The sequence below is a fragment of the Nerophis lumbriciformis genome, linkage group LG01 (assembly GCF_033978685.3).
Source record: "Nerophis lumbriciformis linkage group LG01, RoL_Nlum_v2.1, whole genome shotgun sequence".
Taxonomy (NCBI): Eukaryota; Metazoa; Chordata; class Actinopteri; order Syngnathiformes; family Syngnathidae; genus Nerophis; species Nerophis lumbriciformis.
This window is the reverse complement of record NC_084548.2, coordinates 35,070,906-35,098,631: the sequence shown is the minus strand read 5'-3', so window position 1 is coordinate 35,098,631 and position 27,726 is coordinate 35,070,906. Positions and strand designations below refer to the sequence as shown.

Sequence of the window (27,726 nt, the reverse complement as noted above, 5' to 3'; positions counted from 1 at the left end):
AACCAACAGAAAAATAAAACATATCTCCTTAGTGCACAGCCATGAAACAGCTTGAAGCTATCCTCTAAAGAGTGGCTATTTGTACTTATCAATGGAAAATATTGGTTGAACCTGTCTAGTGTTTGTTTTTAGCAAAAAGTGGATTATTACATTAATTAATGTTAATTGAATTAACTGATTTACACAATTATTTTTTGTGTTTTAATCACTAAAATATGAAGGTAATCAATGCATTATTTTGGTGAATGCAGTTCAGCCGTAACAAGTACTTTCATCATTGTACAACACACAAGCTTGAGTAAGGTCATTGTGTCTAAGGCATGGAGGGTAAGGCATAATCTTGAAGCACACCACTTTGCTTCCAAAAGCATACACTGGAAATCTCATTCATCTTTAACAACGGGGCACAGTCACGTTGAGAGTCAACATGAGAGACTTAAATCCAATCTGGATATGGCTGGGGCATGATGTCATCCCACAATTTGCTTGTACTAAATTTAAGTTCCTGAATGACCGTTTTGAATTAAACCAATTTAAAATTTTAAATGTACAACATGCAACTTGCTTGAATTGCTAAACTACAGTAGAAGCATTGCACATGGTCAGTTTAGTAAGGCAGTTTACACTCAGGGCCCTATTTTCCCATGTGCTCGAGCGGAATAAGCTGCACAGTTGTGCGCATTGTCCGTCTTCTAAGTCAAAGGTCATCCAAGTCTCTACGTACCTTTATCCAAGAAACACGATTTGGGTGGAGCAACCCTAAAATGTGGGCGTTTCCTTTTAAATTTGGCTTTGCACATATTCTCCCATTGCCTTACTGTAAGTTATTTTACACCTAAGTGCCACGGGAAGGTGAAACATTGTGTTACGCTTGAAGTTTGGATGCAATGTACACCACACATAATAAAATGATAAAAGAAACTTGCAGAAATAGTGTGAAAGAGTGGGAGGGACGTGGCAACAACGGCATAAGGTGGTTCCACACATACAATTATTTCGGCTGGGCTATCATTGAACAATGCAACTATTTGATAGAGAATACATATATACTGTAACGTCTATCAGAAGATATAACAAGGAAAAGAAGGTGATCATCATTAAACGCTTTATTGAACACAATGATCAGCAAGGATGTAGCAAGCAGAATTAATGAAACATTTATTTCAGGAGAAGAAGAAAAAGGGGGAAATTGTGGGGACAAGTGGAGGAAAAGACAATATATATATACATATATATTTTAACCCATTGTAAGCCCCGAATCAAACAGTTTGGGAACCCCCTGATTTAATAATTGATTTGATTAATTTTTGGGGGGCAGTTAATGACAAAGTATCAGCTGTCACTCTGCTCCTCGCATGCACGCACACACAAACAGCTGTCTAAGCCCCTCCTGACATGTCAAGGCTTCTCAAACAGTAGTGATACTTCTAAACATCAGACATAACATCAGGGTGGCTAGCATACCGGTATATCAACAAGTAAAACAAAGTTAATCAATGAAGTTACATTAAGCTGGAAGAAAACACTGTTCAAATAACCATAAACACACACAACAACAAGTGCTGCCTGGATGGATAAGGACTTTTCAAATTTAAAGTGTTATCTTTTACACAGATTTCAATGAAATGCATAAGTCCATCCATCCATCCATTTTCTACCGCTTATTCCCTTCGTGGTCGCGGGGGGTGCTGGAGCCTATCTCAGCTACAATCGGGCGGAAGGCGGGGTACACCCTGGACAATGAAATGCATAAGTAATCGAACAAATCCATGTTCCATTTATTTCACACAGCCAAAAGAAAGGTATCATGGCAAAGTCTGCCTTCTTAGTATTTGAGTCACATAAGCCCGCCTTCTTTAAAAACTTACGCATGTGTCACATTTTGAGAATATCCATCCATTTTCTACCGCTTTTACTTCTTGGGGTAGTGGGGGGTGCTGAAGCCTATCCCAGCTGCATTCGGGCGGAAGGCGGGGTACACCCTGGACAAGTCGCCACCTCATCGCAGGGCCAACACAGATAGACAGACAACATTCACACTCACATTCACACACTAAGACCAATTTAGTGTTGCCAATCAACCTATCCCCAGGTGCATGTCTTTGGAGGTGGGAGGAAGCCGGAGTACTCGGAGGGAACCCACACAGTTACGAGGAGAACATGCGAACTCCACACAGAAAGAACCCGAGCCTGGGGATCGAACCCAGGACCTTCTTATTGTGAGGCACACACACTAACCCCTGTCTCACCGTGCTGCCCTCATTTTGAGAATATGAATAGGAGAAACGTGCGAAGCTTCAAAAGCGTAAAAAAACAGACTATGGCCCCCAGGGAATGTGTCATTAGTGTCAAGACTCTTAGACAGTTATTTCAAGAAACATTTTTGTCATACACATTAGATGGCATGTTATTTATTACCGGAGGTCCCAGATTTAGCCCAAAGGGTACCACAAGAAGGATAAGATGTACGAAATAATTAAAATAGAATATGATATAAATAGAGTAGCTTAGCATAGGTTAACAGGAATATAATATCACTAGAATAGAACAAATACATTTTCCTCTAAAACATTTCACATAGCCTATTTTATCTGTGGTGTACTTAATAAATTTTAATCATTTAAAACTGGCAAGTGTTTTTTTTGAAAGTTTAGGCTTTACTAAAGAGGCTTTCCATGTGTGACAGGTCTGGTCTTGCAGCCCTTTTGTCTGTGTCTAAATGATACAGCAAAGAGCTAATTCCCAAAGAATGCATACGTATTTCCATTAACACCTCACACTGTTAGGTTGGAGGACTTGAGATGTTAGCTGGAGACGAATTCTGAACGTTACGCTAACATGTTGCTGTCAGCATACTAAGTTTGGCACACACAGGTGCATGCATATCCATTTATCCTTATTTGAACGTCTGTTAACATCTTCCCCAGGATTATTCAGGAATGAAATAAAACGCTTTATTTGAATATCGCAACAGGAAAAATGCACTCAGTAATACCATTCAAAGGGGTAATGTCCACGCCTGCAGCAGTTCATTGTTTGAGAGTACACAGTTTCACTGTGGTAACAAGACTCTTTGGCCTCTGTTGACTCACACAAGGCTATGATTGTGCCTTGAGGAAGTTGAGGCGGTTGTTAACTGACTGACAGAAGATCACTGCAGGTGTGAAAATATATCTGTTGCACATCATATTAGCTGCTCAGAGTGATATAAAATATTCTAGGAAGTAGTAGAGGACTGTTTACATAATTGCTACATATACAAATTTCATAATTATTGTTGTTTGGCATATGTTCAGAAAGTGCAGTCATTTTTGGTTACACAGAGAAAAGAGTTTGTAACCTTCTCGTGAAAGAAAATGTGCACAGTTATTTTACTTAGAATTATCTTGCTAAAAATATGTCTCTCTTAGTGTAATCTTAAATTGTCCCCAGATGCTGTAGGGCTTGTTTAAAGTGTTGTTCTTAAAGGGGACCTATACTAATTTTTAAACAACATTTAAAACACTTCCTTGTGGTCTATAAATAATATCTATTGGAAATGCTTTGGTGTACATTTTTGTGTTTGTCTGCAAGCAGTTCTTGTGTCAAAATGTGCCCTTTAGATTGCAATTAAAATCATCTAAGCCCCACCCTCTACAAAAGTCTCAATTTATATTTCGAAGATGTACACTTTTAAATATATATCCTGAAGATGAATATCCCTGCTATTTTTTTTATCAGACACGGATGAACAATAAACTTCATAAACCGTTGATCAGCCACAAAATTAGGTACACCTACTCGCACTCTGATCGATAAAGAGCTGCATATCAATTTTTTTGTGCATCTCTAGATTAGATGAAATACAACTTTATCCAACCTTATCTTGTGGTCCCTCAAACCAAGTAGAAATGATGCCACTTTTTCTCACCAGGCTTTAGTAGCTAATCCAATTTTGTAATGGCCCATCTTAACAAAACAGTCCTGTATAAAATGCTGCGGACAAATAAACCAGAAAATACTTATTTTATAGACATCAGAGCAGGCGAGAGGGCATGAGACAAGAAGGAATAACACCAGAGGCTTCAGACAGGATCCGAAACCCCGGATTCCCACTGGATGCGTAACGACAGCGGAACAGCGTAACCATGAAACAGCACTGCCATCCGCAGTCCGGTAATTCCCACCGCGGTTTTGGTGCGGCTCAGTTGTGCGGTATAATAGCGCAGATTTTTTTGTGCTCTTGGAATCCACGCGTGATCATGTGATAAGAGTAGTTGTTGTAAACTGAACCACTGTCTTTCCAGAGGAGCAGAAGCAAATAAACTCGGTCTTGCCATTAACAGCTCCTGAATGGCAACACAGCGGAACGTCTCAAACTTTGCCGTTCATCAATACCCACCCGTCACTGACTTGACTGAACTTGTGGAAAAGACAAAAGGTTTGCCTTGCAGAACGACTACTTTATTTTTTTGTAGCAAGCAACAACATAACAGGAACATCAACCCTGGCGAGTGTTGTACACACACGCACTCACACCTCATTCAACTCTCTCGAGCCACTCCCCTGCTTTCCCGGGCCCCTGTATGAGCTAGTATTTGACACAGGGCCCCATGTCTCCATATCGCTGCCTCGAATATGCCTGTATATAACTATTTAATTTTGGACCTCCAGAAGCAGCATGTCCTCATCCATTTGTGTGCCTTTGACAAGTTCACTTCATGTTGTTGCCGCCCATTAGGGCGTTTCAAAGTGTAAAATACGATCCGCCTTAAAAACATATTTTATTTTGAAGGTAAAGGGATCATTTATATTGTGTTTGTGAATGACTTCCTTTACCACACAAGCAGATTTTAGCTAAATTGAACGGCTGTGTTGTGGCAACTGGCAAATATAGAAGCTCTGCGAGCATAGAAATACTAGAAATGTCCAGATAAGTATGTCCACCTCACTGTAATGTCACACTGTATTCTCTATTAAAAGAGACACAGACATTCAGCGTTCAGAGGCTTCATAAACTGCGTGCAAGCTCACGTTCAAATGCATGAACCTTATGATTTGACGCTTTGATAGTGCTTTGACATTTGGCATACAGGAGTATCCTGTATGTCAGAAAAATTTAACATTATCATAGGTTCCTTTTACCGGAGAAGTAGCACTGCAGGCCGGTTACTACAAAACAACTTGCTCACAGGTAAACCTACAAAGGAGTGGACACACATTCTGTTACATACACACAAAGAAAAGACAGACATTCGGCACCAGCTGTCATATTGAAGCCCAGCGGGTCAGACATGGAGACAAAGGGTGGGACTGAAGGTATTGAGACAGTATCTTTGTCCAATCTCTACTCTGAGGGTCACATTCTTTAATCAACAGAGACTGAACATTAGCGTCTTTACTTGTGACTTAAGTTGTGTGTGTGTGTGTGTGCGTGTGTGTTAACATTGTTGGCGTTTGTGAGCAAGTCAAAGCAAAAGACTCCTAGAATGTGGCCATGGAGAGACTATTTCTTAGAAGCGAAACAATCAACTGGCAGGAGAATTTAATTCATACTGCCTTGAGCAGAGAGATGATGGGCTTCTTGGAAGACTGCGGTGGCGGGCAGCCAGGATTGTCAAGAAGGTCGAGGTGTGAACTGCAGTCAAGTGTGATCACATCCTTGCTTCCAAAAATTTAAGGGCCTGATCTACTGTAGTAAAAGTTTTTACGTGTATTAAAAGACATGCAAACTTGATAGCACACGCAACGCTGATCTACTAAACTAGTGTGCAGAGGATTGTGTCGTTTAAGTGAGGAAAATAGGTAGCGCAGCCCATTTTGTGTGAATCCCTTCATGAATATGCAGAATGTATGCTGATCATCAAAACGCTCATGATACTGGGAGGAGAAAAGGCAAATGCAATTATTAGCACACTCAGTGTGATTTATCAAGACCGAAACTGTTCTTCGGCCGCATTCATTTTTTCATTTAGGAAAAATAGTATTATAATATCCATCTATTTTCTTTCTACCACTTTATCCCTTTCGGGGTCGCGGGGGGTCGCTGGAGCCTATCTCAGCTACATTCGGGTGGAAGGCGGGTACACCCTGGACAAATCGCCACCTCATCGGAGGGCCAACACAGATAGACAGACAACATTCACACTCACAATATATCTCCTGTATAAAAAAAACATCTTGCAATATGCATTTTTATGTGTTTGGATAATTCCAGACACATGAATGCAGAGAGCATCGTCAGCATGCTAAAAATAGTTGTCTAGATTGCGATTCTATATTTCAGTAAAAGTTGTAGAGATTATGGATGTGTGCTGCTTCATCCATCGATCTTCTTCAGCCTATCTGAGGTCGGGTTGCAGAGGCAGCAGCCTAAGCAGAGAAACGCATACCTACCTCTCCCCAGCTACTTCGTCCAGCTCTTCCCGGGGGATCCTCAGGCATTCATAGTCTTTCCAATGTGTCCTGGGTCTTCCCTGTGGCTTCCTTTCCGGTCATGCCTTAAACACCTCCCCAGGGAGGCATCCGGGGGGCATTCTGACCAGATGCCCAAACCACCTCATCTGGCTTCTCTTGATGTCGAGAAGCAGCGGCTTTATTGAGCTTCTCCCGAATGACAGCGCTTCTCACCCTATCTCTAAGAGAGCGTAGTCACTCAACGGAGGAAACTCATTCTGGCCTCTTCTATCTGTGGTCTCGTTCGTTTCTGTCATAACTCAAAGCTCATGACCATAGGTGAGGATAGGGATGTAGATCGACCGGTAAATTGAGAGCTTCGCCTTCTTGCTCAGCTCCTTTTTTTTTACCACGACAGACCAATGAAGGGTCCGCACAGATCCGCCTGTCGATCTCACTATCCATTCTTCCCTCACTCCTGAACAAGACCCCTAGGTACCTGAACTCCTCCATCTGTGGCAGGATCTCATCCCCAACCCGGAGAAGCCACTCCACCCTTTTGTAGGCGAGAACAATGGACTCGGACTCGGAAGTGCTGATTTTCATCTCAGTCGCTTCATACTCAGCTTCGAACCAATCCAGTGAGAGCTGAAGATCCTGGCAAGATTAAGCCAGCAGGACCACATCATCTGAAAAAAGCAGAAACCTAATCCTGCAGCCACCAAACCAGATCTCCTCAACTCCCTGACTGCGCCTAGAAATTATGTCCATAAAAGTTGTAAAAATAATCAGTAACAAAGGGCAGCCCTCACTGGAAACGGGTCCGACTTACTGCTGGCAATGCTCACCAAGCTCTGACACGATCATAGAGGAAGCGGACTCCCACAATTAGGTAGTCCGATACTCTCTGAGCACTCCCCACAAGGACTTCCAAAGGGACACAGTCAAAGGCCTTCTCCAAGGTGGGCAAACTCCTGTGCACCCTCAAGGATTCCGAGAGTATAGAGCTGGTCCACAGTTCCACGACCATTTGTATACACAATCCATTTAATACAGAGTAAAAATAATATGTGTATGTTGCGTTAGTCAATAGACAACAATAATAAATAGTGGTAGATCACATGACTTCAAGACAGCATCGCTCTCATTCATTCAAAACCATCCACAACATCGTTATTCATACTTTATTTAGTAATGTACTGTAAGAAATAAACGTCCAAATAAAGAACAATACGATTCGATTAGATTATTGGGGGTAACGTTTCGATTCAGAATCGATTCTTGATTTAAAACGATTCTCGATTCAAAATGAATATTTTTTTAATAACGTTCTATGATTAACTACATCCATCCATCCATCCATCTTCTTCCGCTTATCCGAGGTCGGGTCGCGGGGCAGCAGCCTAAGCAGGGAAGCCCAGACTTTCCTCTCCCCAGCCACTTCGTCCAGCTCCTCCCGGGGGATCCCGAGGCGTTCCCAGGCCAGCCGGGAGACATAGTCTTCCCAACGTGTCCTGGGTCTTCCCCGTGGCCTCCTACCGGTTGGACGTGCCCTAAACACCTCCCGAGGGAGGCGTTCGGGTGGCATCCTGACCAGATGCCCGAACCACCTCATCTGGCTCCTCTCGATGTGGAGGAGCAGTGGCTTTACTTTGAGCTCCCCCCGGATGGCAGAGCTTCTCACCCTATCTCTAAGGGAGAGCCCCGCCACCTGGCGGAGGAAACTCATTTCGGCCGCCTGTACCCGCGATCTTGTCCTTTCGGTCATAACCCAAAGCTCATGACCATAGGTGAGGATGGGAACATAGATCGACCGGTAAATTGAGAGCTTTGCCTTCCGGCTCAGCTCCTTCTTCACCACAACGGATCGATACAGCGTCCGCATTACTGAAGATGCCGCACCGATCCGCCTGTCGATCTCACGATCCACTTTTCCCTCACTCGTGAACAAGACTCTTAGGTACTTGAACTCCTCCACTTGGGGCAGGGTCTCCTCCCCAACCCGGAGATGGCACTCCACCCTTTTCCGGGCGAGAGCCATGGACTCGGACTTGGAGGTGCTGATTCTCATCCCAGTCGCTTCACACTCGGCTGCGAACCGATCCAGTGAGAGCTGAAGATCCTGGCCAGATGAAGCCATCAGGACCACATCATCTGCAAAAAGCAGAGACCTAATCCTGCAGCCACCAAACAAGATCCCCTCAACGCCTTGACTGTGCCTAGAAATTCTGTCCATAAAAGTTATGAACAGAATGGGTGACAAAGGGCAGCCTTGGCGGAGTCCAACCCTCACTGGAAACGTGTCCGACTTACTGCCGGCAATGCGGACCAAGCTCTGGCACTGATCATACAGGGAGCGGACTGCCACAATCAGACAGTCCGATACCCCATACTCTCTGAGCACTCCCCACAGGACTTCCCGAGGGACACGGTCGAATGCCTTCTCCAAGTCCACAAAACACATGTAGACTGGTTGGGCAAACTTCCATGCACCCTCAAGGACCCTGCCGAGAGTATAGAGCTGGTCCACAGTTCCACGACCAGGACGAAAACCACACTGTTCCTCCTGAATCCGAGGTTCGACTATCCGGCGTAGCCTCCTCTCCAGTACACCTGAATAGACCTTACCGGGAAGGCTGAGGAGTGTGATCCCACGATAGTTGGAACACACCCTCCGGTTCCCCTTCTTAAAGAGAGGAACCACCACCCCGGTCTGCCAATCCAGAGGTACCGCCCCCGATGTCCACGCGATACTGCAGAGTCTTGTCAACCAAGACAGCCCCACAGCATCCAGAGCCTTAAGGAACTCCGGGCGGATCTCATCCACCCCCAGGGCCTTGTCACCGAGGAGCTTTTTAACTACCTCAGCAACCTCAGCCCCAGAAATAGGAGAGCCCACCACAGACTCCCCAGGCACTGCTTCCTCAAAGGAAGACGTGTCGGTGGGATTGAGGAGGTCTTCGAAGTATTCCCTCCACCGATCCACAACATCCGCAGTCGAGGTCAGCAGAACACCATCCGCACCATACACGGTGTTGACAGTGCACTGCTTCCCCTTCCTGAGGCGGCGGATGGTGGTCCAGAATCGCTTCGAAGCCGTTCGGAAGTCGTTTTCCATGGCCTCGCCGAACTCCTCCCATGTCCGAGTTTTTGCCTCCGTGACCGCTGAAGCCGCACACCGCTTGGCCTGTCGGTACCGGTCCGCTGCCTCCGGAGTCCTATGAGCCAAAAGAACCCGATAGGACTCCTTCTTCAGCTTGACGGCATCCCTCACCGCCGGTGTCCACCAACGGGTTCTAGGATTACCGCCACGACAGGCACCAACCACCTTGCGGCCACAGCTCCAATCAGCCGCCTCGACAATAGAGGTGCGGAACATGGTCCACTCGGACTCAATGTCCAGCACCTCCCTCGTGGCATGTTCAAAGTTCTTCCGGAGGTGGGAATTGAAACTCTCTCTGACAGGAGACTCTGCCAGACGTTCCCAGCAGACCCTCACAATGCGTTTGGGCCTGCCAGGTCTGTCTGGCATCGTCCCCCACCATCGCAGCCAACTCACCACCAGGTGGTGATCGGTAGAAAGCTCCGCCCCTCTCTTCACCCGAGTGTCCAAAACATGAGGCCGCAAATCCGATGACACAACTACAAAGTCGATCATGGAACTGCGGCCTAGGGTGTCCTGGTGCCAAGTGCACATATGGACACCCTTATGCTTGAACATGGTGTTTGTTATGGACAATCTGTGACGAGCACAAAAGTCCAATAACAAAACACCACTCGGGTTTAGATCCGGGCGGTCATTCTTCCCAATCACGCCTCTCCAGGTTTCACTGTCGTTGCCAACATGAGCGTTGAAGTCACCCAGTAGGACAAGGGAATCACCCGGGGGAGCACTTTCCAGTACTCCCTCGAGTGTATCCAAAAAGGGTGGGTACTCTGAACTGCTGTTTGGTGCGTAAGCACAAACAACAGTCAGGACCCGTCCCCCCACCCGAAGGCGGAGGGAGGCTACCCTCTTGTCCACTGGGTTGAACTCCAACGTGCAGGCTTTGAGCCAGGGGGCAACAAGAATTGCTACCCCAGCTCGTCGCCTCTCACTGCGTGCAACGCCAGTGTGGAAGAGAGTCCAGCCCCTCTCGAGAGAACTGGTTCCAGAGCCCTTGCTGTGCGTCGAGGTGAGTCCGACTATATCCAGCCGGAACTTCTCTACCTCGCGCACTAGCTCAGGCTCCTTCCCCCCCAGCGAGGTGACGTTCCACGTCCCAAGAGCTAGCTTCTGTAGCGGAGGATCGGACCGCCAAGTGCCCTGCCTTCGGCTGCCGCCCAGCTCACACTGCACCCGACCTCTATGGCCCCTCCCATGAGTGGTGAGCCCATTGGAGGGGGGACCCACGTTGCCTCTTCGGGCTGTGCCCGGCCGGGCCCCATGGGGACAGGCCCGGCCACCAGGCGCTCGCCATCGTGCCCCAACTCCGGGCCTGGCCCCAGAGGGGGGCCCCGGTGACCCGCGTCCGGGCGAGGGAAATCTGAATCCTTGTTGTTTCATTCCCATAGAAGTCTTCGAGCTGCTCTTTGTCTGATCCCTCACCTAGGACCTGTTTGTCTTGGGAGACCCTACCAGGGGGAATAGAAACCCCCGGACAACATAGCTCCTAGGATCATTGGGACACGCAAACTCCTCTACCACGGTAAGGTGGCAGCTCAGAGAGGAGTGGCAGCTCAGAGAGGAGTGATTAACTACATTCCTCTATAAAATAGATTAACAGCACTGATAAATTCCTATACTACTTAAAAGAAAACTTGTTTTGTTTGATAAAATTCTACTCAAACATTTACTAAAGTGGCTGGACAGGACAGATTTAAATAAATATATATATATATATATATATATATATATATATTTTTTTTTACATCGAATTTTGATTTTTTTTAAAAATTGATTGAGAATCGCAATTATTTTTTTGACGTCCCTAATAATTAGCAGGTAGCATTCTCTTTCCACAGTATTTACATTCACACATAGCATAACAAGCTGAAATGGCCACAATCCCCCCCCCTAGTGTGCGAGACGCACATTGCGTATGGCCAACAGTCACATTAGAGATAACACATGGAAACTAGAACTTTAAATGTAACTGAAAATAGAAGAAACTGAATTATTTGACAAGTCAGACTAATTTAGTGCATGAAAACATACTGACTATAAAAATGACATGATGTCAGACAAGGCAGCGCAACTATTCAATTTGTACTTACAAATGAGGAAAAATACCATTATAATATGCACTCTCATCTGTGTAGTAGGAAATTTAAATCAACGGGTATTCCACACAACTACAGAAAACACGTTGCAGTAAGTTGTAAATTATATTTATGTTTTACACACATGCACACACACACACGGTTGTAGTCTAAGAATCATTAAAAATAGCTCCTGAATAAATCACAAGTTACTCAATACTTGAGTATTTATTTTCACAGAATACTTGCTCTTACTAAAATAATTATTTTGATGATTACTTATTACTTGAGTCAAATTACTCTAAAGTAACGGTACGCTTACTGTATTTGAGTATAATTTTATGGCGACTCAACCCACCTCTGTAAGTAGATCACACGCATCACGCAACAACAATAGTACACCCTATTTTATAGTTCGCACTTGCTGTTTAGCGCGTGGTATTTGGATCTCAGTAGTGTTTCAGAATTACATGACTGCAAAGTCACCCTTCATTTCTTGTCATTTGTTTAACAACTTTGGCTCTTCCAGGATAAATATGCCTAGTTTGAGATGAAAATCTATTTTAAAGCGAAGGCATAATCCTATAGCTGACATGTCTCTTTGATTTCATGGCCTGATCGTTTACGCCTGCATCCCTGGGGAAGAATTAACATCTGCTTTTTGTGGGGGGGGGTGCACCCTCATCTCTTTGTGTTTTGGTTGAGGGGAAAGACCATCTGCCTATGCTCACACTGACAAAAACATCCCTGCACAGATTTTGTGCACACTCACACAACATGTTATCTGCAGGTCAATCCTCACTTGTCTTGTGGTGTCTATTTTCACATACTGTACTTAATATTATTAAAGTTTTATTGTGTTTGTCTGAACCCTAACATTATTATTTTAACCTAGAATAATTATACTTATAATACCGGTAATAACATGTGTTTAATACCATTTAATTTTAATATTAACCTAACCACACCACTCCGCGAGCATCACAGCTAATGTTAAACCCATGCTGCTACCTCTCTGCTCAAGGAGGGCGTATACGTATGTGACGTATGTAAGAAGGTGCGCTTGTCTGTCTGTGAGAAGGAAAGAGCGAGGAGAGCCTGTAGTGTAATGCCCGCAGCTAAAAGCAACTGCGTGAAAACGTGTACTCGATGTCACAATATAGTCATTTTCTATATCGCACAGAGACAAACTGGCGATAGATCGCGTATATCGTTATATCGCTCAGCCCTAACTGTATATATATGTATGTATGTATGTATATATATATGTATGTATGTATGTATGTATATATATATATATATATGTATGTATATATATATATATATGTATGTATATATATGTATATATATATATATATATATATGTATATGTATGTATGTATATATATGTATATATATATACATACAGGTAAAAGCCAGTAAATTAGAATATTTTGAAAAACTTGATTTATTTCAGTAATTGCATTCAAAAGGTGTAACTTGTACATTATATTTATTCATTGCACACAGACTGATGCATTCAAATGTTTATTTCATTTAATTTTGATGATTTGAAGTGGCAACAAATGAAAATCCAAAATTCCGTGTGTCACAAAATTAGAATATTACTTAAGGCTAATACAAAAAAGGGATTTTTAGAAATGTTGGCCAACTGAAAAGTATGAAAATGAAAAATATGAGCATGTACAATACTCAATACTTGGTTGGAGCTCCTTTTGCCTCAATTACTGCGTTAATGCGGCGGTGGCATGGAGTCGATGAGTTTCTGGCACTGCTCAGGTGTTATGAGAGCCCAGGTTGCCATCACCCAACCATGCAAATTTTGCATTTCCTTTGGAAATCGAGGTCCCAGAGTCTGAAGGAAGACAGGAGAGGCACAGGATCCACGTTGCCTGAAGTCTAGTGTAAAGTTTCCACCATCAGTGATGGTTTGGGGTGCCATGTCATCTGCTGGTGTCGGTCCACTCTGTTTCCTGAGATCCAGGGTCAACGCAGCCGTCTACCAGCAAGTTTTAGAGCACTTCATGCTTCCTGCTGCTGACCTGCTCTATGGAGATGGAGATTTCAAGTTCCAACAGGACTTGGCGCCTGCACACAGCGCAAAATCTACCCGTGCCTGGTTTACGGACCATGGTATTTCTGTTCTAAATTGGCCCGCCAACTCCCCTGACCTTAGCCCCATAGAAAATCTGTGGGGTATTGTGAAAAGGAAGATGCAGAATGCCAGACCCAAAAACGCAGAAGAGTTGAAGGCCACTATCAGAGCAACCTGGGCTCTCATAACACCTGAGCAATGCCAGAAACTCATCGACTCCATGCCACGCCACATTAATGCAGTAATTGAGGCAAAAGGAGCTCCAACCAAGTATTGAGTATTGAGTATTGTACATGCTCATATTTTTCATTTTCATACTTTTCAGTTGGCCAACATTTCTAAAAATCCCTTTTTTGTATTAGCCTTAAGTAATATTCTAATTTTGTGACACACGGAATTTTGGATTTTCATTTGTTGCCACTTCAAATCATCAAAATTAAATGAAATAAACATTTGAATGCATCAGTCTGTGTGCAATGAATAAATATAATGTACAAGTTACACCTTTTGAATGCAATTACTGAAATAAATCAAGTTTTTCAAAATATTCTAATTTACTGGCTTTTACCTGTATGTATATGTATGTATGTATATATATGTATATATATATATATATATATATATATATATGTATATTTATACAAAACGTGTCACGGGCCACACATGGCCCCTGTGTCGCACTTTGGGCACCTCTGCTGTAGAAGCTAACTGTTTATGGCCAGTCTTAGTACCATAATTGTTCATCCTGTGGTCACATATGGGACACGAGTCACATGGTTGTCTTACGTTAATGCTGGAAGTAGTAAAATCAGCTGTTCACCTGGCAAGTTTTTCCTCTGTGATAAAGAGGGCATGAACGGGGAGACCTTCTTACAACTAGGGCTGCAGCTAACGATTATTTTTCTATCGATTAATCTATAGATTATTTTTTTCGATTAATCGGTTAATCTATAGATTATTTTTTTCGATTAATCTATAGATTATTTTTCCTTTTACCGATTTTTTTTTTAATTTAAAATGAAGAGGAAAAAATAAATGTAGGCCAGTTTTTTCAAAAGGCATGGCTTTTATTTACAAAAAAAAAAGTATGGCCACTCAGTCAACATCAGAGGTGGGTAGAGTAGCCAGAAATTGTACTCAAGTAAGAGTACTGTTACTTTAGAGATTTATTACTCAAGTAAAAGTAAGGAGTAGTCACCCAAATATTTACTTGAGTAAAAGTAAAAAGTATGTTGTGAAAAAACTACTCAAGTACTGAGTAACTGATGAGTAACATACACACTCATATCATATATATATATATATATATATATATATATATATATATATATATATATATATATATATATATATATATATATACACATACATACATATACATTGATATATACAGTATATAATTTATAAGTATTTATTTTGCTGTTTTTGTTTACATGTTAAAGGTGTTTTAATGAATATACATGCATGTTTAACATATAGATTCCTTTCTTTAATGAAGACTAGAATATAAGTTGGTGTATTACCTGATTCTGATGACTTGCATTGATTGTAATCAGACAGTCGTGATGATAACGTCCACGTTTTCAAATGGAGGAGAAGAAAAGTTCCTCCTTTCTGTCTAATACCACATGAAAGTGGTGGGTTTTTGGCATCCTATTTGTCCAGTTTCCATATTCGTTTTTATGCACTTTACAAGAAATATATTGGCGTCAAACTCCGTAGCTTGCTAGCTTGTTTACCCTGGCTTTCGGAGACTCTTGTTTTGAAAGCGCAGGCGCGATGGCGCGGCACTTTTATTGTGAAGACAGGAACGTCCTCATGTGCGGTCAGTCTTGAGGCTTTTGACGGTACGGTTGAAATAAAACAAGTATCTTTTTTCCCTCACACTTTTGATTGATTGATTGGAACTTTTATGAGTAGATTGCACAGTACAGTACACATTCCGTACAATTGACCACTAAATGGTAACACCCCAATAAGTTTTTCAACTTGTTTAAGTCAGGTCATGTGACCACCTGGCTCTGTTTGATTGGTCCAACGTCACCAGTGACTGCATCTGATTGGTGGAACGAAGTGAAACGTCACCAGTAAGGCAGGCACTTTGAAGGTCTGTCTGACAGACCAAAACAAACAAAGCGTGCATTAACAGATCGATAAAAATTAGTAGCGAGTAGCGAGCTGAATGTAGATAAAAGTAGCGGAGTAAAAGTAGCGTTCCTTCTCTATAAATATACTTAAGTAAAAGTAAAAGTATGTTGCATTAAAACTACTCTTAGAAGTACAATTTATCCCAAAAGTTACTCAAGTAGATGTAACGGAGTAAATGTAGCGCGTTACTACCCACCTCTGGTCAACATTGACAACAACATGACAAAATATTCTGTAACAATGTAAACATTTAAAACTTTTAACATTTAACAAAATTAAAAGTAGCTTATTTGCTTTTTAATGTGCAAATATAAAAGTAAACATCCAGTGCAAATCTTAATATTCTGGAATAGTATAAGCATTTCAAAAGTAAAAGTATTGCTTATTTTGCTTTAAAATGTGCAAAAATAAAGATAAACATCCAATACAAAAAAGTGCAAAACGGAAATATTCTGTAACAAGTGTAAACATTTCAACAAAAGTAAAAGTATTGCTTATTTGCTAAAATGTGCAAAAATAAAGCTAAACATCCAATACAAAAAAGTGTACAGTGTAAACATTTCAACAAAAGTAAAAGTATTGCTTATTTTGCTTAATAACACAACAATGATAGTATGATTAAAGTGAAAGTTAATTGTTCGTTTGTACATAGTATATGTAACAGTTAATGTTGTAAAAGGTATTTGCACAACTAATTAACGTTAGCGTTTGTGACACGTCTTGTGCCGTGAGGTTCTTTCAGGACCGACAGACTGAACGCCAGACGGCTTTGCCAGGTTTACAATCTTTTAATTTTACACAAAGTCTTTTCTCTTCCAACTGCGCAGATTGCGCACCTGGGCACGATTGCGGCGTCGCTCCCGGCGCGCCCCGCCTCGCCGCTCGCTCGCCGCCGCCGCCTCTCCACAGCGTTAAAGAGGAGCGCGTCTTTGTAAACACTGAACAGGCACGCCAAACGCGCCTCTCAGAGCGAAACGGTGCTTTAGTTTATGAATTTACAACGCAGATACAAATGACACATTCATGTTTTTGTGTAATAATGACAACGTATACGCACGCGGACGATTGACTTGTTGATGGTGATGGCAAGAACGCTGTCGGGGGTTTTCTTTTCAAATGTTCGTTCATAGCCGTTGTGCTGCTATGATAGGCCATTTCCGCTCGACACAGTGTGCATACAACAACATTATTAGGCCGTTTATTGAAATACTCCCACACTTTTGACGACTTTTGGCGTGTTTTTTTCCCCTTGCTCGCATCGTCTGCTTTGCGCTCCGCCATGACAGTAAAGTAGTGTGACGTAAATATGCGACGCGCCGACGCACAAAAACAGCGTCGACGTATTTACGTAACCGATGACGTCGACTACGTCGACGCGTCGTTTCAGCCTTACTTACAACGCACGTTTGCAAGGTGATGGGGTGTCATGTGCGGCCGTTCTCGGGGGGGGTTGTAGCCGCGGTACGGAGAGATGGGGGGGATTTGAGGCTGAACAGAGACGAGGCGGGAAGGTTTGTTCAGGGGTTAAAATGTTTGCCTGTTGGAGGGTGTGTTGGTCACTCTCCGGTTAGGGGTGTCACTGATGTCATGTTAATAATTTTTTTTTCTTAACGATTTTGAGATCGCCCAGTAGAGTCCCCAAGATCGACTGGTTGATCGCGATTGACGGGTTAGCAACCCCTGCTGTAGTACATACTGTGTCTCCAGATTACTACCTGTCTGTGTATCAGTCAATACATGTCTATGCACTAAATCAGTGCATTAAAACTTAGGCTCTAAATAATCATTCTACAACCCATTGAAACAACTTAATAAGATCGTGTTCGGTTTTTAAAAAGTCAGACAAACACACCTGCATTATGTGTTTGAAAAAACGATCACTCGAGTGGGTGTGTGACGCCAGAGGGGAGTCTTCGTATGGCGCATGCACCATTCTTAATGCGCGGAATACAACCCGGTTGAGGAGTTAAGGGGGAGGAGTATATTTATAGCTAGAATTCACTGAAATGTAAGTATTTCTTATATATATATATATATATATATATGTATATATATATATATATATATATATATATATATATATATAAATAAAATAAATACTTGACTTTCAGTTAATTCTAGCTATATATATTTACAGTATATATATATATATATATATATATATATATATATATATATATATATACACATATAAATAAAAGAAATACTTGAATTTCAGTGTTCATTTATTTACACATATACACACAACACTCCTCTCTACTCATTGTTGTATTTGAAAGTGCAATGCTTTGCAGCCAGTAGCACAGCATTTGAAGGAGCATAGGTATGGGCAGTGTAATATTCTGTGTTGGAGTCAATAACCAGGCGAGGTGATGAAGTTACGTCTCTTTACTTCATACTTCAGAACCGACTCCCACACTTGCCGTCAGGGTGCGCAATACAACGTAAACCGTTGGCCAAACAAAATGTAACCACAGAACACTGTGTTCTGTGGTTACTTTTTGGTTGGCCAAGCGGACGTGACGACAGGCTGTCCTCACTCGAGTCCGTACGGACCTGGAGGGGGTGTGCCTTAAGTCCGGCTGGAAATCGTGAGAAATTCGGGAGAATGGTTGTCCCGGGAGATTTTCGGGAGAGGCACTGAAATTCGGGAGTCTCCCGAAAAATTCGGGAGGGTTGGCAAGTATTGTGGAGAAGGTCGGCTTCATGCAGACTCCCAAACGAAAAGCAAATGAGATGAAAGAGAATGAAGAAGGAATATATATTACAAGGTACAGAATAAAGCGTACACAGAACTCTTCACACTGCATTTGTGAACTCCAAACTGGTTAGCAATAACTCTGTATTCCACACAACTGGCAAGCTTTTACACAACAATAGCAACCATTATCTGGAACAGGCAAGAACAGTCTTTTCCTTTGGATTTAAAACTCCTATCAATCCACAGCGCTTATTAACTCCAAGACATTCAAGTTTTGTTTCCATGATACTCCATCTCAAAATTCCTTAGAAACAGCTTTCTCCTGTCTTTCTTTGCTTTGGACTTGCATCTGCTCCGAGACATTCTTGGTAATAGTGTCATGTTTGTAGCGCATTCTTAGATCATTCCTCGATGTTGTCTACTATTTAAAATCAGCATAGCCATTACAGACGTAATATTTGTAATATGTGTCAATATTACAGCAGACAACAGGTACAACAGAGCTCGGCTGTTGATTTCAATGGCGCCGCAAATTACTTATTTTGGTGGGGCGTCATCGGTCAACCGAAAAAGTAATACATTTAATCGCGCTAAAAGGAAATAAGTGTACGGGAAGCACACAGGGTATGACCAATAGTTGCATTAGGGAGTGTGCATGGACACTGGGACTTTACATGTAGGTGTGAAAATACAAAAAAACTAACTATTTGAGGAATCAGAATGATTTGATGCATGGAAACGTTGTGAATGCCAGCGAATTAAACATCTCAACATCTGCTGTTTGTGTCCATTAGGCTCAACACAAAGATGCTTTCATCCAGGAGCGTTATGGCCAATATGACCTCAGCGATCCCTTTCTGGCCTTACAACGGGACGGCAATGCAACTAAGAACCAAAACACATTTGCCCAAACTCATGCACACTTGCATGAACAGGCAGTGGGCCCAAATCCTTTAGCTGTCTTGAAACTGGTCATGGCCCACTGTAAGAGGATGCAGGAAAGGATGATGAGACAGTTGGCAGCGACTGAGAGCAGACACAAAAAGGTACGTTTTTAGGTTGTAAATGCTCACCCAGTAGCATTTCAGTTTGCTTGTTGTCATGATTCTAAAAAACCCTGCAAGCGTCACAAAGAGGCTTATGCTCGTACAATATGCTGATTGTGCGGGTGAATATGGATTTGTGCTTCATGTTTTCAACACTGGAAGTGAATCACCCAAGGCTTTGCGGTATATGCTGAGGTCTTGCAGATGTCTGCAGCCCTAATGGAGAGTTGAACGGTAAAATATGTAAAACTTAAAAGATACTAAGCATTCTGTTATTATTATTATGGGTTCTCAACCTTATTTTTTAATGCTTGGTAGGAATTTTTCCAAAGGGTTCCTATTAGGTTTTTAGAGAGAGTCCATCCATTGATGATATTATGGCTGCAGCTAACGATTATTTTATTGATCAAGTAATCTAGCAATTAATTAGTTTCAATTAATCGAGTATTTGGATAAAACACACTTTATAGCAGTGCTTCCAATAGGGGCTGCCAAAAAAATTCTGTTTCTCAGTTTACTGTCCGTATAGGCCGCAGCAGTACTCAGTTGTAGTACACTTTTCCACCACTAGTGGCAGCAATGACAATATTAAACGAACAGAAGAAGTCTCTCCTCTCTGAGCTGCCACCTTAACGTGGTAGAGGAGTTTGCGTGTCCCAATGATCCTAGGAGCTATGTTGTCCGGGGGCTTTATGCCCCCTGGTAGGGTCTCCCAAGACAAACTGGTCCTAGGTGAGGGATCAGACAAAGAGCAGCTCGAAGACCTCCATGAAAAATAAAAAACAAAGACCCAGATTTCCCTCGCCCGGACGCGGGTCACCGGGGCCCCCCTCTGGAGCCAGGCCCGCAGGTGGGGCACGATGGCGAGCGCCTGGTGGCCGGGCCTGTGCCCATGGGGCCCGGCCGGGCACAGCCCGAAGAGGCAACGTGGGTCCCCCCTCCAATGGGCTCACCACCCATAGCAGGGGTCATAGAGGTCGGGTGCGATGTGAGCTGGGCGGCGGCCGAAGGCAGGGCACCTGGCGGTCCGATCCTCGGCTACAGAAGCTAGCTCTTGGGACGTGGAACGTCACCTCGCTGGGGGGGGAGGAGCCTGAGCTAGTGCGCGAGGTGGAGAAGTTCCGGCTAGATATAGTCGGACTCACTTCGACGCACAGCAAGGGCTCTGGAACCAGTTCTCTCGAGAGGGGCTGGACTCTCTTCCACTCTGGCGTTGCCGGCAGTGAGAGGCGACGGGCTGGGGTGGCAATTCTTGTTTACCCCCGGCTCAGAGCCTGTACGTTGGAGTTCAACCCGGTGGACGAGAGGGTAGCTTCCCTCCGCCTTCGGGTGGGTGAACGGGTCCTGACTGTGGTTTGCGCTTACGCGCCAAACCGCAGCTCAGAGTACCCACCCTTTTTGGATTCACTCGAGGGAGTACTTGAGAGTGCTCCCCCGGGTGATTCCCTCGTTCTACTGGGGGACTTCAATGCTCATTTGGCAACGACAGTGAAACCTGGAGAGGCGTGATTGGTAAGAATGGCTGCCCGGATCTGAACCTGAGCGGTGTTTTGTTATTGGACTTTTGTGCCCGTCACAGATTGTCCATAACGAACACCATGTTCAAACATAAGGGTGTCCATATGTGCACTTGGCACCAGGACACCCTAGGCCGCAGTTCCATGATCGACTTTGTAGTTGTGTCATCGGATTTGCGGCCTCATGTTTTGGACACTCGGGTGAAGAGAGGGGCGGAGCTTTCTACCGATCACCACCTGGTGGTGAGTTGGCTGCGATGGTGGGGGAGGATGCCGGACAGACCTGGCAGGCCCAAACGCATTGTGAGGGTTTGCTGGGAACGTCTGGCAGAGTCTCCTGTCAGAGAGAGTTTCAATTCCCACCTCCGGAAGAACTTTGAACATGTCACGAGGGAGGTGCTGGACATTGAGTCCGAATGGACCATGTTCCGCGCCTCTATTGTCGAGGCGGCTGATTGGAGCTGTGGCCGCAAGGTAGTTGGTGCTTGTCGTGGCGGTAATCCTAGAACCCGTTGGTGGACACCGGCGGTGAGGGATGCCGTCAAGCTGAAGAAGGAGTCCTATCAGGTTCTTTTGGCTCATAGGACTCCCGAGGCAGCGGACAGGTACAGACAGGCCAAGCGGTGTGCGGCTTCAGCGGTCGCAGAGGCAAAAACTCGGACATGGGAGGAGTTCGGGGAAGCCATGGAAAACGACTTCCGGACGGCTTCGAAGCAATTCTGGACCACCATCCGCCGCCTCAGGAAGGGGAAGCAGTGCACTATCAACACCGTGTATGGCGAGGATGGTGTTCTGCTGACCTCGACTGCGGATGTTGTGGATTGGTGGAGGGAATACTTCGAAGACCTCCTCAATCCCACCAACACGTCTTCCTATGAGGAAGCAGTGCCTGTGGAGTCTGTGGTGGGCTCTCCTATTTCTGGGGCTGAGGTTGCTGAGGTAGTTAAAAAGCTCCTCGGTGGCAAGGCCCCGGGGGTGGATGAGATCCGCCCGGAGTTCCTTAAGGCTCTGGATGCTGTGGGGCTGTCTTGGTTGACAAGACTCTGCAGCATCGCGTGGACATCGGGGGCGGTAACTCTGGATTGGCAGACCGGGGTGGTGGTTCCTCTCTTTAAGAAGGGGAACCGGAGGGTGTGCTCTAACTATCGTGGGATCACACTCCTCAGCCTTCCCGGTAAGGTCTATTCAGGTGTACTGGAGAGGAGGCTACGCCGGATAGTCGAACCTCGGATTCAGGAGGAACAGTGTGGTTTTCGTCCTGGTCGTGGAACTGTGGACCAGCTCTATACTCTCGGCAGGGTCCTTGAGGGTGCATGGGAGTTTGCCCAACCAGTCTACATGTGTTTTGTGGACTTGGAGAAGGCATTCGACCGTGTCCCTCGAGAAGTCCTGTGGGGAGTGCTCAGAGAGTATGGGGTATCGGACTGTCTGATTGTGGCAGTCCGCTCCCTGTATGCTCAGTGCCAGAGCTTGGTCCGCATTGCCAGCAGTAAGTCGGACACGTTTCCAGTGAGGTTTGGACTCCGCCAAGGCTGCCCTTTGTCACCGATTCTGTTCATAACTTTTGTGGACAGAATTTCTAGGCGCAGTCAAGGCGTTGAGGGGATCTGGTTTGGTGGCTGCAGGATTAGGTCTCTGCTTTTTGCAGATGATGTGGTCCTGATGGCTTCATCTGGCCAGGATCTTCAGCTCTCACTGGATCGGTTCGCAGCCGAGTGTGAAGCGACTGGGATGAGAATCAGCACCTCCAAGTCCGAGTCCATGGTTCTCGCCCGGAAAAGGGTGGAGTGCCACCTCCAGGTTGGGGAGGAGATCTTGCCCCAAGTGGAGGACTTCAAGTACCTCGGAGTCTTGTTCATGAGTGAGGGAAGAGTGGATCGTGAGATCGACAGGCGGATCGGTGCGGCGTCTTCAGTAATGCGGACGCTGTATCGATCCGTTGTGGTGAAGAAGGAGCTGAGCCGGAAGGCAAAGCTCTCAATTTACCGGTCGATCTACGTTCCCATCCTCACCTATGGTCATGAGCTTTGGGTTATGACCGAAAGGACAAGATCACGGGTACAAGCGGCCGGGTGGCGGGCTCTCCCTTAGAGATAGGGTGAGTAGCTCTGCCATCCGGGGGGAGCTCAAAGTAAAGCCGCTGCTCCTCCACATCGAGAGGAGCCAGATGAGGTGGTTCGGGCATCTGGTCAGGATGCCACCCGAACGCCTCCCTAGGGAGGTGTTTAGGGCACGTCCGACCGGTAGGAGGCCGCGGGGAAGACCCAGGACACGTTGGGAAGACTATGTCTCCCGGCTGGCCTGGGAACGCCTCGGGGTCCCACAGGAAGAGCTGGGAGAGGGAAGTCTGGGCCTCCCTGCTTAGGCTGCTGCCCCCGCGACCCGACCTCGGATAAGCGGAAGAAGATGGATGGATGGATGGATGGACAGAAGAAGTCTGGAGCTAAAGTCATGGAAAAGTTTCCTAAAGGCAAAAATTATGACTAAATTGGTAAATTTGTCTTTTTTATTTTATCAACAGTTTAGTTAAGAAACATATTCAGTATTAATTTGGTTCAATTATTTTAGCGCAACATGGATGGATAATTGTATGTAAACTTATTTTTGTCAGTTACTTATGTGTCCCTTCTTATGCAGTATATTTGGTTAGTACTTATTTTTCTGATCAGCCTGACCTAAACCAAAGTTTCGTGTATTAAATAAATACAAATATTTGTGATTAACACATGGTTCCATATCCTTTGTAAAGGTTGTTAACTGTAAGTACAGTAGGTTAGATATTATTATTGAATACGATTAAAATTAAGAGTAAGATGACTAATTCAGTGTTAATATTTGAGTGTCCCCTTGGCCCCTGTCGTGGAAAAGTTAGACCCCAAGGTCAAAAAGGTTAAAAAAAACCCTGCTATATAGCCTCAATGCGTATTTTATTTCAAGTACTTGAAATAAACAAAATTGTTTTGTTTGCCTTAACCTTCATAATTTAAAAAGTGATTTGCTGTTTGCCGCCACATAGATAACGCCACCCACACACTACCACAGGGATGTCAAAGTCAAATACATCAGAGGGCCAAAAAAACTAATTTGCTACAACCCGAGGGCCAGACTGGTTCAATGTTTATTAAAACATATTAAAATGATTGCACATAACCTAAGGAACCAAGACCTAACAGAGTGTACTGTATTTTATTTAATGATTAAATGAATAATCCAACATTTTTGTATGGCTCTATAACTACTTTCAAGTGAAAACATGTTTCAACAGGCTCACAGACAAAAACAAACTTCCTTCAAAGCAGGCAGCCGTGGCCTGCGAACCGGTTCTAATACTAATCAAATATCATCCCGGGGACCATAGATCATTCACCCGGCCCGCGGGCCTTGACTTTGACATCACTGCACTACCACTATCGTATGCTTCATTGCAACAACCGTGCCGATGTCCACGTGTTTAAAGTTCCACACTCTCCATGCCGTACGGATTTGATAAATTTGTATTAATAACACACATTTAACGATCAAGCAAAGCAACATAATATAAATCATAGCTTTTTTCTAATCAAATAACTCATATCATGAAAAAGGCTGACAATGAGTGAGACATTTTAATTATTTATATGTAATTAAGCCCTACTGTGCAGCTTGATTAGTTGGAGACAAAGTATTTTCAGATTTTTCACTCCTATAATGTTATCCAATTGTTCTGTGTTTCCCAGATGATAGCTGATCTAGTGGAGGAGAAACAGCGGCATGCCCATGAATCTACCCAGAGGGACAATTTCTCATTGATACTGCAAACAGAGAGAGACAACCTCTTGCAACAGGTGTGACCGACACATACTCAATCTGGTTATGCTTGTGTTTCACTCTTCAACTTGCTGATGCATGATCAGAGAGAAGAGATTGCTTTTGCTTCCATTTGTCTTATTCTACTCTACTTTCTGTCTGTTTTCCCTCTCCGACTGAAACTGTAGCAAGCAGGAAAGCATCAGTGGGGCTCCATTGTCTAACTCAGTGGGGCAGGCAGGGTTAAGCCTGTTAAAGTTCAAGAACATACACAGGCAACATTATGCACAAGCACATGGCCCTCACAGAGGAAACAGATGAGGAAGAGCCCATTGTTTAGCAGTCCTGCCTGGGGTTTATGGCCTCAGGAAACGTGAGATCATGGTCCAATATGAGGTCATCTCATGCACACACAGTGAGCACAATATCAGGCGCGGCATAAGATTACTATGGCCTTATGTAAGACTATTGTCCAATTCCAGTTGCCCAAGTTAAGTTTATATGTCCAACAACCACATGCACTCAAGATTATGTTGCATCACCATCGTATTCCTTTTATAACACAACCAAGCTTTTGAAGTAACAAAGTTACCCTTTAATTATCCTTGAATATAGGTTTCATTTACTAAAAAATATGAACAACATACCATAGATAAAGGATAAGAGTCCATTGTAGATTTGCAGAACAAATGAATTTGCTAAACATACACTACAAAAAGTCAGTGTTCAAAAACAAGGAAAAACAAAACAAAAATTAGGGGTATTTTATTTGAACTAAGCAAAATGATCTGCCAATAGAACAAGAAAATTTGGCTTGTCAAGACTTTCCAAAACAAGTAAAATTAGTTAACTTCAATGAACCCAAAAATACCTTAAAATAAGTATATTCTCACTAACAACAAGTGCACTTTTCTTGGTAGAAAAAAAAAAAAAGGAGACCTTTTTGCTCAATATGTTGAAAAATATTCTTAAATTAAGTAAATGCTAGTGCCATTATCTTGACATAATGATATGCGCTCGGCATTACATTTCTTGAAACCAGCAAACTTATACTAAAAACTAATTTATTGTTCTTAATGGAAAGGCAACAAGGCAACCGCTTGTTACTCTCGGGGTCTCCTAGCCGCTCAGGCAAATCATATTGTCTAAAAATGCATTTTTCCATCGATAACATGACATCATCACGCCAAGTACGTGCTCTTTCAGTCAATTAGTGCGCATATATACAGCCCGGCTCCCGGCCAAAAATGTTTTAACTGTAATTTTGAAGAATTTATCTGAATGTGCATGAACTATTTCTGTTCAAAATTGTTAGAAATGTCACATGTTAAATATTGACTGACAGTTTACTGTACTGTGCCAACTGTACTACTATATGAGTACGTATTTTCTATTGTTTCATTGAAAATAAAACAGCAAAGTCCATTTGGCTGTCATCCGTTTTAATTATGAGACAAAATTGTGTCAAAGTCATGATTTTTTTTTTTCATGCTTGAAATAAGAAATTATTACTTTAAAAATGCAGTTTTATACTTGGGAGTGTTGATGACACAGCTTTGCAACAGTTGATATTCTAGTTTCAAGCATGTTTTACTCAATATAGGTCATAAAATCTCAGCAACAAGCTGTAATATCTTACTGAGATCATTTAGGACAAAAACACTTAAAACAAGTAAAACACTCTAACATACAATCTGCTTAGTGAGAAGAATGATCTTATCAGACAGAAAATAAGCAAATATCACCCTTATTTGAGATATTTAATATTACTTAGATTTCAGTTTTTGCAGTGTATACCTTTGCCACTGGAGTTAAAGTCACAATCGGACATTAAACTTTTCTCCACAAAACTAAAAAAGTGGCTTAAGGAAAATCAGAAGTGTGAGCACTAGAACTGGATGTAGTATGGACAAATGGGTCCAATTATTGTCAATGTGTTTTTATTTTTGTACTTGTCTTAATCCTTTTGTATGTGTTTTACACTTTTCTCAACTTTTTTTTTAAAAGCCTAACCAGGGACAAAGGTTGTAAATTAGCCTGTGGCTAGAAGTCGTATGTACTTTGACATCAGTTATCTGTGGGTAGCAATGTTTAATTGTACTGTCACTGTCAAATACATACATAAATAAATAAAATATCAGGATCTTTGTTGAACCAGTTAATTTGCACATTTCAAAAGAATGTGTTGTCATACAGCAGTGCTATTCAACTGGCGGTCTGGGGGCCAAATCCGGCCCGGGAATGACTCCATACCAACCCCCCAAGTTTGGTTCAAAACTTGGGAGACAAATTCCTAAAAAACTAGCGTGTTCCTGTTGTATAAAATAACGTGGACCACTGTAAACACATTGGCAGATCCTTGCATTGACATTTTAACCTTGCTAACAAACAAAAACTCTGGTCCAAACTTGATTCGCATAACTGAGACTCTCCTCAAAGCACCACTTTAAGTCCTCTCCTGTTTGGCTAAAGTGTTGCTTTAGTTTGTTTATTTCAGATGTGGTCGGTAGTTAATTGTTCAAATTATTTTGATTTGTAAGTAGTCTTCTTCAAGGGTCCATATTAGTTCTTCTCTTTTTCATCATCTGGGCCGGTGGCCCACGAGTTCAGTTTAATAAACTTGTGAGAGACTCACATTTTTGCAGAGGGTTCTTAAAAAAAAGCAGAGCGCTCCTGTAACTCTGACAAAGTAAAAAAAAAACTAAAATCAATTGTTTACTGTAGAAGACGCTTGTTCTCTGAAATATACAAAATAAGAATAATAGAGAAGGGAGAAATCCAGCTCCCCGGTCCTTAGCTTTCTGGAAACGTGGCCCC

General features: G+C 43.3%; 1 protein-coding gene across 1 annotated transcript in view; it reads left to right on the top strand.

The window, feature by feature from the left end:
* cttnbp2nlb (CTTNBP2 N-terminal like b) overlaps positions 1–27,726 on the top strand; it is a 47,644-nt gene that overhangs the window by 16,253 nt on the left and 3,665 nt on the right. Inside the window, exons 3-4 of the mRNA XM_061980274.1 lie at positions 19,355–19,606; positions 24,840–24,947. Coding sequence (XP_061836258.1) covers positions 19,355–19,606; positions 24,840–24,947 — 360 coding nt within the window. The remainder of the gene's footprint in view (positions 1–19,354; positions 19,607–24,839; positions 24,948–27,726) is intronic.